The 15427-nt window shown below is 43.6% G+C and overlaps 1 protein-coding gene across 1 annotated transcript; it reads left to right on the top strand.

The window, feature by feature from the left end:
• Nucleotides 1-2225: 2225 nt before the first annotated feature.
• Nucleotides 2226-15421, top strand: dhx32a (DEAH (Asp-Glu-Ala-His) box polypeptide 32a). Its single transcript, XM_083787777.1, has 11 exons — nucleotides 2226-2751; nucleotides 4787-4980; nucleotides 5974-6349; nucleotides 8960-9196; nucleotides 9325-9418; nucleotides 9820-9969; nucleotides 11492-11683; nucleotides 11828-11968; nucleotides 12451-12641; nucleotides 13196-13386; nucleotides 14197-15421. Exons 1-11 carry the CDS (start codon nucleotides 2458-2460, stop codon nucleotides 14390-14392), a joined length of 2256 nt encoding a protein of 751 aa, XP_083643903.1. The 5' UTR covers nucleotides 2226-2457; the 3' UTR covers nucleotides 14393-15421.
• Nucleotides 15422-15427: the final 6 nt, after the last annotated feature.

Raw genomic sequence — 15427 nt, 5'->3', positions numbered from 1 at the left:
TTATAGGTTCCCGGGCACTAGGACAGCCCGGGCCAAGGCTAATAGTTTTTGCTGTGTCACTCAGTCTAGAATTACGCATACATGTGTCAACTACCCCATTTTGGAAAGGAAGTAGTGTACGGTATGTTCTTTATTAGTGTCATTTAACGATTTTATTGTCTTGCATCATTGTAGTTAAGCCTTTGATGTTTTGACTATGAGTGTGGTGACTGACCGCTATTTTCCAAAGTCCAAAGACTTTCTGAAGCAGAAGCTCAAGTAGATGAACTTTTCACCCGGTGCCAAATTGCCAATTGCCCTAAACTGTAATCCTGGGCGCTACTCTCCCTCTGCCAACCTGGGGAGAGCCCCGACCTGAGCTCATGCATCCTTTAGGCCGCTTCTTATCACCTGACAGGCAGTGGGGAGTTTCCTCGGTAGGAACAACAGGTATAGAGACCATGGTTACTGCATGTTTTTTGTGAGGGTACCTACCCTAGGGGAGTCGGGGACACAGGGAGGACGAACATGCACATTCCACACAGAAAGGCCCTTTCGCCAACCCCACCTAGGGTATGGGCGGTGATGACGCAGAGGAGAGAACACGCCCCATGTCCCCGGCGGGACATGGGGCTCTGTGGCATGTGTATCGTATGGCGGCTGCCATATTGAGCTCCAATATGGCGGATGCACAGCATGCTGCCAATCAAAGCCACTACAGGCCAATCAGAGCGCGTCTTTGCCGGGAATGTCAGAATCACTTCCAAATCCCGGAAAAGACGTGCTGTGATTGACCAGTAGTCACTTTGGGTGGCAGTGTGCCATGCCTCCGCCATGTTGGAGCTCAAAATGGCAGCCTCCATAAGATACACGCCACTCCAATGAACTGGGTGGCTGTGGCTCAGGAGGTAGATCAGGTCGTCGAAAGATCTGTTGGTCGGCGTTCAAATCCTGGCTCCTGTCTACATGTCGAAGTATCCTTGGGCAAGACTACTACTAAGTATTGAGGATCTAAGTGGTTAACAGCGTGAACATTTTAAGCCATTTAGAAAAAGGGGAGAAAAAATGTATTCTATAGCAGTTTTTCTGGTTACACTGAAAGAAAATGTATTTTCCCCATAGAGATTTACAAAAATAATAGAGCCATCCAGGATCCTGGTGTATCAGAAAGAAACATAAAACCTTTGATTCTGTGAAAAGAAATATGTGTATATTTAATAAATACCCTTTCTTTAGCAGTTTTCTTTTTTTTCCACAGAATCTAAGGTTTTATGGTCATGATTCACCAGGAGGAAAGTTACAGCACATAGTGCAGCTTTAAGGCTCCGTTCCATTTAGTAGCACAGTAGTTCTCAAGATTTTTCATTTTAAGGACCCCTGTGGAGTGTAAAAAAGGAACCAACAATGATCTTTATGTAGGCTACCTATTATTATTATATTATTATGTATCTAATTGTACACAGACACCCATAAGGGGCCATTTGGAAACCCCCTACCCTAACAAACAATGGGGATAATGCACAATACCAGCACCCTGACTGAGCAGAATGGAACAGAGGCTTAATTAGCAACTTTGAGACCTGTGAAGGAAAAGGACACCTTTATTTCCAATTGAGCGCATTAGGTTACAGAAACACTAAAATGGACATAAACTCACCCGAGTCATCACAGACAGACTGGAAAAGCTAATTATCTGGAGCTGTATTGACATTTGACATCATAGAATGAATGCTCAATGCTCCCTCAAACTATCAGGACAGAATTATTTTAGATTTAAATTGTTTAGATCCTATAGGAATCATCTGCAACAGACCTACAATTTTAATAAATTCACATCAGAAACAAAGCAAAAAGCTTTCAGCTTGGGCAAACCAAAGACCACAAGACTAGTGCTGATGAAACTTTAAAACTTATCAGTGCCAGAGATGCTCAAAATTAAGCTACTGTATAGCTCATAGAGCAGCACAAACCACAAAGTGACAAAAAACAAAACATGCTGCACTCCAAACTGTACGTATTTTATTTGTACTTTTAATGCACTAATTCAGTTAGGCTACCGCCTACCGGAGGATTATGGGCGTATTATAGTATATTGTAATGTATGATAACAGCGGTATGCAAATCAACACGTGGGTGTGTCGGTGTGTGTAGCCAGTAGCCACGCTGATTACAATTACGCACAGAAAGCTGTGGGGGTGGGCTACTGGGAATCTGGGATTCACCAGAGCGCAAACCGGACAGGACTACCACCACTACCTCTAAACTATTTATTTTAAAGAAAGTTTTAACAGAACACACGAAAGGAAACAATATATTTTTAGGCTACTTTCAAACGTTGGTGATCGAGAGAGTGATAGTATTATGTTCCGGATCACTCAGCATCGGCAGTGGAAGAGGAGAGTGGAGTTTTATCAATGAATCGTTCTTGTCAACACAACTGTTGCCGCGGCGCTCCGGACTTTTTGTGCCATCATCAGCATGACAGACGTCATGTCAGGAGACAATCAATTAATAGATGGAGACGACATTCACCCTGAAGACGATGATGCAGCAGCGGCAGGAGTTCCTCTGGACGATCAGGCGTTTGCGTTCGGGGATGACCTCGAATTAAATAAATTCGACGGACTGCCCTTTTCGTCGCGTTACTACAAGCTGCTGAAAGAGAGGCAAACGTTGCCAGTATGGAAAGTCAGGTGCCAGTTCATGGACGCATTGGTGAACAATCGACTCGTTGTTGTGTCTGGAGCAGTAAACACTGGGGAAAGTACACAAGTGAGTTTTCTTTGTCAATGTGCACATGCAGATCACAAGTTGTCTTTTCTCCCAGGAAGTTATAATTGACCCAGTTGTGATTTATTGTAAGTTTAAGTTACTTATTCACAACTATTCTGCAGTTTAGTACCTCTTGAGCAACGCTGTTGGATACTTTACATGTAGTGAAACTTGGCAGTCTCTAAACTACAGTCTATGCTCTAAACATAGCGACATGGAATCTGATATTACATGCAGCTATTTTGTTTTCAGATCTGGGCCAATGGGAATGCCAATGGGAATAGGGCAAACTCCTTGTAGTAGGCCTATCACTTTCTTTCTTCCAGGAAATAAAACGTCTTGGTTTCCGAGGCTAGCCTATCACCAACCAACAACCATCTTCCTTGTTAAGTTCCTTATGTTTTAGATTGGAGACAAACTAACATTGCATATATTAATTTGGATGATAATTGCATTGTGAGTCCACATTAATACACTCATCCAGCTGTACAATTGATTCCATATACAATGAGGTCTATTCTTGCTAGCAGCATCCCTTGTTATATTATAACACTAGTGTACCTCTATCTGAGGCAGAGTTTTAGCTACCACAATAAAAGTGTGTGTGCTGTGCTGAATGTGCTGTGACTTGTCCAGCACTGTTTACAATGACCACAGGCCTATATACTGTAGGGCCCAGCAACATGTGGGGGGAGGGTGTTACCTTTTGTCATTTGGGAGCCAGAGCCCTGCTGTGGGGCAAGTGAGGGCTATAGACAGACAGACATACCGACAGACACAGATCAATCACTTTGCTTGAGTGACATGACGAGCTTGTAAACTGTGACTTTGCCATGCTATTACTTACATACTACTTTATTGAGAACGGCGCAGATTTGTTCAGTTCATATACTTAACATAACAGAAGGACTTTAGATTAGAAGGAAGGATTTCTTTTACACATATCTCCCCAGAGAGAGAGAGAGAGAGAGAGAGAGAGAGAGAGAGAGAGAGAGAGAGAGAGAGAGTGTGGGGCAGGCAGGTATATATATGCCTGTGTGAACAAGCTGCCCAGCTCAGCAGATATGCTGTTGTGTAGGGCAGGCTACTGTCCTCCATGTGGCTGACCAGCCAGGCTACTGTCCATGTGGCTGACCAGCCAGGCTACATCAGGCCTGTGTCTGTGCATAGCAGGCACAAAGCCTCCTGTAGGGCAGGCTACTGTCCATGTGGCTGACCAGCCAGGCTACATCAGGCCTGTGTCTGTGCATAACAGGCACAAAAGCTCCTGGCAGCATGGGGTGTTAGGGGACCTCCCACCGTTAAGCCCCGATTCACAGGAGCCACTACATGCTGCCAAAGCAATTTGTGCATTATGGAGGGGATAATACCATAATACTGTTGCTGTTTGTTACGGTGTTTATTATGTACTCTTCCCATAGCTACTGCTGACACCATCCTGACCCGATCCCCTCCATGGATTTCTAAGTTGTTGTGGTGTGACTGTGTACAGATAATAATGCTGGTGTTTCTTCTACGAGGCTACTGATGACGTGTGTGTGTGTGTGTGGCATTGAGCAAGAATCACTGGTTTTATCTCTCTAAGAGAAAAAAACAAAAAAAACATGGGTTTTAATATTGTGAGTACCCAAAGCATGACATTTCTAGAAATGTCCTGAAGAATATGTGAGTGTACACAAAAGATTAAATAAAGGCTTTGTTAAAGGGTCTCTCTCTCTCTCTCTCTCTCTCTCTCTCTCTCTCTCTCTCTCTCTCTCTCTCTCTCAGATGGGATTAGAATACATACATAAGCTTGTTTAACTCATTAGTCTCACTACCACTGTGTTAATGAGAGATTCACCATCTGCCTTCTTACTTTTAACCATATTGGTGCTGTAACTGTTATAGAATGTCAAATGTTTTTTTGTTTTTTTTGATGTAGTGACTGCATGTGGCTTGCTGTAATGTCTCTGCGTAATATGTTCCCCCAAAATTCCAGGCGACGCTGAGCGGTCGTGACAATAAATAATAAAGTGTTGAATCTCGACCCTTCCAGATCCCCCAGTGGTGTGCCGAGTTCTGCCTCTCAGCCCAGTACCAGCACGGCGTGGTGGTGTGCACCCACATCCACAGGCAGGAGGTCGTGAACCTAGCCCTGCGGGTGGCCGACGAGATGGACGTCAACATAGGCCACGAAGTGGGCTACACCATCCCGCAGCAGACCTGCTGCTCCTCAGACACCGTCTTGAGGTCTGTGTGTGGCTTGCTGTTCAGCGGTTGCCTCGCGTATAGCCAGACTTATCTGCCTTTTGCAATGCAAATGACCCCAGGCAGATATACTGTACGTACAATATGGCTACGCCAGGCTAGTCCAGCGGAGCAACGTGTCAGAGCTGACCACAAGCGAGTGTAGCTGCTTCACGTGTTTCCTGTGAAGAGTTTTAAGTGTACTCGTTCGTCGTCACCTTTCGGAGAATGAAACGGAAGTCAGCTGTCACAACAAGCGTAATCACACACCTGTAATAATAATACATGTAATAATAATATTTGTGTCCCCTTCTGTTGTTGATGGGATATTTGCACAGTACAAGTGCAAATAGATTAGATATTTTTTGAATATCAGTGTGGGAAGCTGTCAGGTAAAAGACGGTTAGGCCAGATCGAATGAGATGCTATCTATGTAGCACGACCACAGCTTGAGATAAGATATCACTTCTTGAACAGGTGCTTCATATTGTGTTTGGTGGGGGTGCATTTTCCTGGAAATTCTACATCTGGATGGCAATGCAAAAGATTCTATTTGGTGCAGCAGGAAATGTAGTCTACCTCTACTAAACGATATAGACCGATTTTATTGTGATTTTCATGTTTTTCTGCTTTTAATAGCACCATATTGAAAAAGAACAAACACCCGCACACTGTCTTTATGTAAAGATACAAAAGGTAGCCTGATGAAGGCCGCATAGGCCGAAACGTTGCTGCTTCCCTATTATAGTTTTTTCACTGCAGTTGAAGACAGTGTGCGGGTTGTCCTTTTTCATTGTCGGGCACCTTACCCTCTCCTACGCACCTGTCGCCTGTAGGTGTGCAAAAGCCATGCTTTTTATTAATATCACCAGATTATAATATTCGGTAATCTAATCTGATACAATAACCGCATTGCATCATATTATTTACAGCATGTCATTTTGTACTACTTTTCATTTTCACCATGATTCTTCTTCCCCTGGCGCTGTCATTCAGGTACTGCACCGATGACATGCTGCTCAGGGAGATGATGTCTGACCCCCTGCTGGAGCGCTACGGGGTCGTGGTCATCGACCAGGCCCACGAGAGGACGGTCAGCACGGACGTCCTGCTGGGTCTGCTCAAAGACATCCTGCTCCAGAGGCCCGAGCTCCGGGCCGTGGTGCTGACCGCCCCGCCCATGACCGGCAAGCTGCTGAGCCACTACGGGAGCGCCCCCGTGGTCATCCACCTGGAGACCCCGCGCCCCGCGGAGGTGGTCTACAGCAGCAGCAGCCAAAAGGACTACTTCTACTCGGCGCTGAGGCTGGTGCTGGAGATCCATCGCACCAAAGAGGAGGGAGATATCGCCGTGTTCCTGGCCTCTGCCCAGGTGAGGTGGTCTTAAGGAGTTATGTTTTTATTTGTTTTAATTGTATTAATTTGGGAGATTCCATGTCTTTTTGGTTGTTACACTTAAACCTTAGACATACTCTGTTGACCAGTGTCCTCCAGGGGTATATTTGCCCCGCTCTACATCAGATATTCTCGCCCCCAGAATAAGGAGCGCTAGGGTTCATATGGTTAATGATTGGTTGGTGCGTTTTTCTTGGGCAGATGACTGTGTTATCCTTGCTGTATTAGTACTGGTTGGTCAGAGAGTAGCTGTTCAGCGGGGAGGAGAATTGGGGATGATGGCATGACATGAACCTCTGCATGGACGTCATCTTGGTGAAACTCCTATCCGGTTGCATGTTGATGCCTGCCTTGCATGGTTTTTGCCACCCTCGGTGTGGGAAAGTGTGTGTGAATGGGAATTACTTTGTAAAGCGCTTTGGAGACAGGTGTTATATAAATGCAGTCTGTCTATCTAATATGTCTCCTCTCATTAATGGACACACAATACTCCACAACGACAAAGCAAAAAACGATTGGTGGGGTGTTCCTTATGTCGGAATTGAGTTTTGGTGCATGCTTGTGTTTACGACTTGATTGGAGTGAATTGCAGCTATATTGACAAGTTTCCAAGATTTGAACTTAATGAAAATGAATTGAATCAAATGTAAGTGGAAAACTTTCTGTATGGACTCAGACTGTAATTGACAATAGATTGTCAATTACAGTCTCTGTGTTGTTAAGTCTTGTAAATGGTGCATTTATATAGCGCTTTTAAAGTTTACTTTAAAAGTGCTTTACATAGATGTGCATTACATTCACGCACAAATGTCGGGTGAAACCATGCAAGACACCAACCTGCTCAAGGACACTTTGGGCTCTATTTCCGTCACTGCTAAAACCCTTATCCCTAAACTTCTTAGCCTTTTTTTTTTACTATTATAAAACATTTTTGAATAGTTAAAATGGCCAGTCTACAAGCTGTCAATGTAGATTGGCTAGTTGAACTATTCAAAAATGTTTTTACAAATAGTAAAAAAGGCAAAGACGTTTAGGGATAAGGGGTTTAGCGGTGACGAAAATGGAGCCCTTTGACTCTGGGGAAGCCCGGGATCGAACTGGGAACCTCACGGTACCCATCTGGGCCGTTCTACTGGCCACTCTACCCATGAGCCACTGCCGCCCAGGCTCAATTTGTACATAATGTAGTCTCTCCTGTCCATCCACCCAGAATGGCACCTAGTTTCCCCCACCCACTCAACTGTTTTTACTGATCATGTTTGACAGCGGACTCTGTTACAATGACAACGACAGCCTATGTTTAGGTGGCCGTTGTCTCTCTCTCTCTCTCTGCAGAGCAGTGAGTTCAGACCCTGGAAGTTTGTCGATAGGGCTGCAATGTCAGCAGTTTCAATGATTTATTTATTTTGGCAAATCTTTGCAAGTTAAACAGGTTGTTTTATGACTGAATAGAACAAGAGATAGACAATCAATAGAACAAAAAGACCACGTAGAACTTGGAGCATCAACATTCAGCAGAAAACTAGCTTAAAAATCAGTTGAGATTTAGATTTACACTTTAAAATTCTGCCGTTTAGCATACTTTTATTTATTTATTATTATTATCCAGAGCGACTTCCTCCATTGTCTCATACAGTTATAATGTATCAGAGTGCAGTACATCTCCCAACATAGGGGTAGGAGTGCGTAGTTGAAAGCATATGGCAAAATAATTATCGGATGTGATCGGATTAAAATGCTTTATATTGAACAATATGGAAGATACGGGTACTGTGGCCCTGGGGTGAGTACTTTATATTTTTAATCTGACCGTTTATGTAGATGTAAGGGCTGGGGTGCACACGCTTTTCCGACACACCAAAGGTCCGAAGCGCGGGGACATGCGATGCGATGCGATGGTCCGACTTGCGCTGCTCCCGTGCTTGCGGTTATGGTTAGGGATTGAGGTTTCGGATCAATAGTATGTCGGAACTAAAGCCTGTACCCGTGGGGAAAAAGTGCAAAAAGCTGGTCATGTTTTAGGGCTAGTATTTGTATTTATTTACAAATATACACAGTATAAAAACAACACAGTGAACATATAAATATAAGAAGGGTAAAGTGCTAGGCTGAGGCAAAAAATCCCAAGGGGCTTATACGAGGCCTCTACCTATATAAATTATAATGAAACATTGTACATGAGATATTGAATATCCAGAAAACTTGATTGCAGTATATAAAACATGAACAAAACAACAAAACAAAAACACAACAAGAACATGATTAGAACTTTTGGTTATTTACATGATTATAGAAAATAATAGATTATACAAAGAAATATAATTAAGTGATCTGGTCAATTAAGTGGGTCCTAAACTTATGTTTGGATTGTTTTAATGAAGTAGAATTTGATGAGATTGCTGTAGGTGTTCCATAGCTGGGCCCCCCTGTATCTGATGGAGAACTGACACAGACCAGTACGGAACTTTGGGAGATGATATTGTAAATGATTTGCCTGTCTCGTATTGAAGTGGTGCACATAGTCATGAAAGTGCTCACAGCGCTCGGGCCTACAATAAGTCCCATCCCCCTCTACCCTTGTCTACAGGAGGTAGAGTGTGCCCACAGCATCCTGCAGCGAGAAGGCACCAGACTGGGGGCTGAACTGGGTCAGATGGTACCCGTGGCCCTGTGCACAGGGCAAGGAGAGCTGCTACCTCCTTATGGTGAACCCGGACCCAGAAAGTCCCGAAGGGTCTTCCTCTCAGCCCGACAGGGAGGTAGCATGTTATGGGCTGTGGACTCCATCAGCTTCGTCATTGACACAGGAGTCGAGAAAAGATCTGTAAGTTGTTGTTGTGCTGGAATGTATTACTTTGTTATTCGTTAAAGTGTTTTAAAGTACAATAATATTATAATATGTGATTGTTACAGTATATGATATGAAATGTGTGTTTGTTTCTATTACTGTAGGTGTATAACCCAAGGATAAGGGCTAACTCAGAAGTACTTCAGCCTATTAGTAGGTGCCAAGCAGACATCCGCAAGCAGCTCTCTGGACCAACAGGTTTAGTACACCAATGATGATTCGTGAAGCTGAGGAGCAGGGGAGATGTTCTTAATCAATCAAAGTTTATGTTTTTACCTCATAAATAAGCACGTAAAACTGTAAAATGATTGCCAATATACCAATGCTCTGAGTACTGATTGAAGCAACATTGTGCTGCTGCAGCACACCCGCCTGATTACTAGGAGATGCAACAATATTTGACAATCTGTCTGCTCGCCTACAACACTGAGATTACAGTAGGTGATTCACATTAGTGAAGTGCAGCTGATCTCAATCAGCCATTAAGGGCACTGACTGTGTTCCAGAGCTGTTTGCTTCCCAGATGTCAATTACGTCCATATGAAACCACTCCACCGTTTCCCCATTAGACTTAGCCCCTTTGTTGTGTTTTCCCACAGGTAAATGTTTCTGTTTATATCCCGAGGAGAGACAGCTTCTTGCGGAGAACCCGCCTCAGATCCTGGGTTCCAACATTACGTCCACAGCCCTCTTCCTCAAGAGGATGGAGATAGCCGGCCTGAGACACTGTGATTTCATCGACAGGCCAGGTGAGAGGCTGTGAACATAAGTGATCGGAATGTGGGCTCTATGCATAAATGTAGTTCCAGTTTCCCAAAAAGGTGGCAAAGTTGCTGGTGCAGCCGCAGATTTAATTCAGAAACGAGTCCTAACGTGTTTCCATTTTAAATCTGCTGCTTCACCATTCAAGCAAAGATAACTGGAAATGGGTATGCCACTGTCGTGAAACAGTTATGCACAGAGCCTTTTCAATGGAAAGTGTGTTCAAGGCAAATTGTTCCCACAGGCTGCTGCTCAGTCCTGGCATAAAACACAAGACCTTGTCAGCGGTGTGTATATATATATATATAGTCTGCATTTATAGCACCCATCATCCACATTTCACACACTGACAATGGATGCAGCCATGTAAGGCAACCAACCTGCTCATCATCAGGAGCAGTCAGGCGTTCAGTGTGTTGCTCAGTGACACGTGGACGCGATGCCAGGAGGAGAGGGGTTCAAACCAGGTGACTTCGGAATTGGATTCCCAGAAGACGGCTGGACCTGCTGGTGTAGATCGTGTCTGTGGTTGACTGTGGTGCTGTTTTGGGCCTGTGGAAGTAGTGCAGTTCAGAAGATGGATCTGCATGTGTTCAATGCTACTGCAACTCTTTGAGCCCAGTCAGGCGTGCTTTAGCTGAGCTGACGGGGTCCTGTCACCAACCATTGTCTGTGCTCTGACCTACCATGAGCCTGGGCAGAGAACAGAACGGAGGAAAGAGGCCAGCTCATTAATGATTACACAGTCTGTCTCGTTAGAACATTGGCAACCCTGGCACAATGAAGAGTAAGTGTACGGGCCAAATATGCTGCTCATATTCTGCTGCTGCTCATATATTGCGTTCTGCCTTTTTGTACTTGCGTAGTAGGATGTAAAATGTACCACGCTGTATACTCCCATTGATCAGGTTCCTCCAGGGTTGTATGATTCGCCCACTCCTTCTTTCCCTCTACACCAAATGTTTTAGCTAAAAATAGCTGATCCTCTGTACAAGCTTGCAAAGTTTTCGATACGTTGTGAGCTGGTAGATCTAGTATGTTTTCACTGAATGTTTGCTTATAGTAGCCAGTCATGCACAGAACATGCTTTGGGTAAGGGAGTGTATTATGTTTTTTTGTGGAAGATAGTTTCTCAGTCTGTTTAACTAGTCAAATTATTTCCGACTGTTTGGCTATTTTCACCTAATATGACATAACCAGGGACATGGTTAAAATGCATTGCCGCCCAGGCCGTAGCGTAACGGTCTGGGCACCGGACTGGTAATCCAGTCGCAGTGTGCCGCGGGTTCGACTCCCGGACCCGACACGGCCTTTACTGCATGTCATCCCCCATCTCTCTCCCGTTTCCTGTCAGCCTACTGTCTGTCCCTTCAAAAATCAATAAAAGGCGTAAGCCGCAAAGAAATATCTAAAAAATAAATAAAAATAAAATGCATTGCCACATAATCTGTTTATGTTGGTACTGATGCCTTGTACATGTTAACACTATTTACTGTTGTATTTGCTCAGATCCCGAGGGTCTCATGCAGGCTTTGGAAGAGCTGGATTACCTCGCGGCTTTAGATAACGACGGCAACTTGTCCGAGATTGGAATTATCATCTCTGAGTTCCCGCTGGACCCGCAGATGGCCAAAGCTCTGCTGGCGTCCTGTGAGTTTGAATGTGTAAGTGAGATGCTGACCATCGCCGCCATGCTCTCAGGTGTGTATGGACATGACATTTGGAATACTGTACATAATTTGCCACATGCCTCATTTTAGCTTCACCATATGGACAATGACTCAATAAAGCAGATTGATCAGTGTAGCTTGCCTTAACAATACTGATTGATTTCTGCTGTTTTAGCGCCAAGCTGCTTTGTGGAGCCACCTGCTGGCATGGCCCATGAAGCGGTCCAGTGTCACAGAAAGTTCCAGCACCCTGACGGCGATCATTTCACCCTCATAAACATCTACAATGCCTTCAAGCAAAGCCAAAGAGAGCCACGTAAGTTGCAGCCGTCAAACGGATCGCTACGGTGTAATTAAAAGAGCTGAAATGATGCAATACTGATACTGTGTGATGCAATGACAGTGATGCATCCTTACTCTTGTGGTTCTCGAATGTTTTACACTGTGATGAAATCCACTGGACTGTAGGTTATATTTGATTCTGGCTAGGTCACAAAACGTGGTATTACCATTATAAGTAGTCATACCATGGGGCTAGATAAATGGACAATTCAACAGCCCCTGTCGATATTCATAAACTGAAACTAACAAAATTAAGAATTCAGGAAAATTAACTTTGATCTAATATATGTGGTATGGAGAAATTCCATGAAACTAGGCAGAAACTATGTACTACAGAGTATGAGTGTATGAGTATGTTGTTAAAGAGGTTGTATCGTTAAATGTATTAAATGAAAACCTCAAATGTCGGAAACTCGGAACTCGATTGACCTTCTTTGTAATGTGCTGTTTTCACAGACTCGGCTGATGAGAAATGGTGTCGGGACCGTTTCCTCAACCACAGCGCCCTCAAGACAGCCGATGCCATTCGGTCCGAGTTGACCGACATCCTGAAACGGATTGAGCTCCCAATCTCTGAGCCATCCTTTGGCACAAAGTCCAACACCGACAGCACCAAGAGAGCTCTGTTGGCCGGGTTCTTCATGCAAGTATGTGTGGTTTCAAAGCCTGAACCCATTCTGACCTGAGATCAGATTCAAAAAATGTCTTCCACATCCAGACAGTTTTCATTCTGACCTGAGATCAGATTCTAAAAATGAATGAATGAATGAATGAGTTTATTTCGAACATTATTTGAAGTCAAATACATAAATAAAAAAAACACTGAAACGAAAGAGAAAATACTCTTGACAATGTCCGAAAGGGAGTAGGGTGAAGTGTTAAATGTCTTCTGTGTCAGTCACTCTTCGATTTTTCAAAAATAGCAGGTGGCACGCTATGAGCTTGTACATCTGCTATTTTTCAATAGCTAAAGCACGACATGATGCTAATATCAAAATGGGTTCCCGCCCCAAAATGGGTTCATAAAATGCGGCAATAAAATATTTCACTGCATTCACATAAAACTCAATGTGGCTTGCATGAATGACACTCACATGACACGGACCTCTTAAAGAAATACGGTGCCAGTCAGTTTACATAAGTTTACATAATAATGGAGATACGTTTCTCACACTTAACCACAGTATTTGCCTCTTGGTAGATTGCTCGAGACGTGGACGGATCGGGGAATTACTTCATGCTGACGCACAAGCACATGGCGCAGGTTCACCCGTTCTCCTGCTATGGCAACCGAGCACACAAGCTGGCACTGCCCGAGTGGGTTGTATTCCATGAATATACCCTGTCGGAGAACAACTGCATAAGAACCGTCACCGAAATATCCCCCGAAACGTAAGTAAACAGTATAGACTGTAACTGTAGCTATGTTGTTCTTATTGGGTCATTTGATCACACTTAACCACTTCAACACTATATACACTTAGTTGACCGGTGTCCCCCAGGGGTCTATATTAGGCTCCCTACTTTACTCCATTTACACAGAATATCTTTGGCGATTATAGTGGATCTACAAGCTCACGTTTTGCTTTGAGTTTGTAACGATATGTTATTTTCAATATTAAGGACGTTCGAATTCATGTTCATTCATTCTTTGTTTTTCTTTTTAGCCTATTGGATTTTGGTCTAATTATTGGGTGGGGGGGGTGAACCGATAGCTGAGTGGCTAGGGCGTGTATCATATGCCTGACAGCGAGTCCCTGGTTTCATTCCCGGAACGGCCGGACCGTAATGTGGCCGGTCCGTAATGCACAATCTATGTAAAGCGCCTTGGATAAAGGCACTATATAAATGCACCATTTACCATTTTACTCCACTATAATTTTTGGAAAACTTTAGTTACTTTGTAGATTTTGATCAATTCAGCCCTTTTTATAGTTTGGCCATGCGATGCTTTGCAAGCTTGTAGATCTGCTATTTTCAACACATTTTTATACATTTCAAACTTGTGGAATAGGGCATTCAGCACAATGAGTACTTTGACTTTCGGTACTTAAAATACATTTTGATGCCAATACTTTTGTACTTTTACTCAAGTACATTTTGACTGGCATTTTACTTGTAACAGATTATTTCTACATTGCAGTATTGATACTTTTACTTGAGTTCTTCTATACAGTACATTATCATGTGTTGTCATTCCAGGTTCATTCAGATGGCACCCCAGTACTTCTACTACAACATGCCCTCTAGTGAGAGCAAAGAGTTACTGCAACACGTGTTGGACAGAGACAGCACTGGAAGCTGTGAGGAACAAAAGGCCTCCTCGGCCACCGAGGAGGCCGAGGACAAGGACTGCACCGCTGCTGAGCAAACCTATGACAGATGTGTGATCCAGTGAAGGCTGCCCCGCATCAATTTGAACACGTACACGTACACTACAGTACATACACTTCCATCTGTTGCCAAAAGGATTTGCTTTTATATTCATGTTTAGCATTTTTGATAATGCGTCTGGAACATTGAAAGTTCAATACACAGAATTAAGGACTTTGTACAGGTAACACATGGGCGATTAATTAAAGGCAAGACCTGAATAAATGGGTGGGAAAACATATGAAATGCAGATGCTCCCATTGCAGTACATATTTGCATGGCACATTAACATCCTATCATGTTAAGTCTGGGCATATACTGTATAGCTTTATGCTGTGGGGTATTTGTCTGACATGGTTTAGGTCAACTCGTCCTCATAGACTCTAAAGGGACAATGCCTCCATCTAAGGTTTGAGGGAGGTCACTGCAAATTAATACTAAGTTAGTGACCACCTTCATCACATGAACACTCCAGTAGAGTTCCAGAAACCTAAGTCAATGCCATGCTGCATTGATCTGATTTGCACAACAGAAAATATGCATAATATACTAGTTCTTTCCTGGGAAAGTGAGGTAAGAAACACCTTAACAAATTTTAATCTTACATTTGTTACCCGTCTGTACTTCAGGACAGGGGCTTGTCATTTACAGGTAAAGAATAGCATATTCAGAGGGTGTGACCCATCTATTGTGTAAAGTAAGACTATCAAGCCTATCCCTCTCTGCAGCTTTGTTCTTATTTTGTCCCCACGGCACTGTGCTCCATTTTCTAACGGGTGTTCATCTACTGGGTTTCCTAATCTATGCTAACTACATGCTGTCCTCTGAGAGTTACCGTTGTCATGCAGGAAGATCCAGTTAACCAGTTTGAGGTTAGGGCCATCTGTGTCAAGTTGTGTATGCCCATTTTATACTATGTCACGCGATGGGTGTCCTGAAAATAGCTTCTACAAGCACAGTGTTGCGAATGTGCTTGTAGATTGCTTGTTGGTGCCTTGCCATCCTCAACTAGAGGTCAGGTGCTGAGGATAGTTGGCATGTCTGTTCAGAGCTGGTGCAA

Source organism: Protomyctophum parallelum, assembly GCF_964188405.1.
Source record: "Protomyctophum parallelum genome assembly, chromosome: 17".
Taxonomy (NCBI): domain Eukaryota; kingdom Metazoa; phylum Chordata; class Actinopteri; order Myctophiformes; family Myctophidae; genus Protomyctophum; species Protomyctophum parallelum.
The sequence above is the reverse complement of the archived record's forward strand: the minus strand, read 5'-3'. Positions and strand labels throughout refer to the sequence as shown.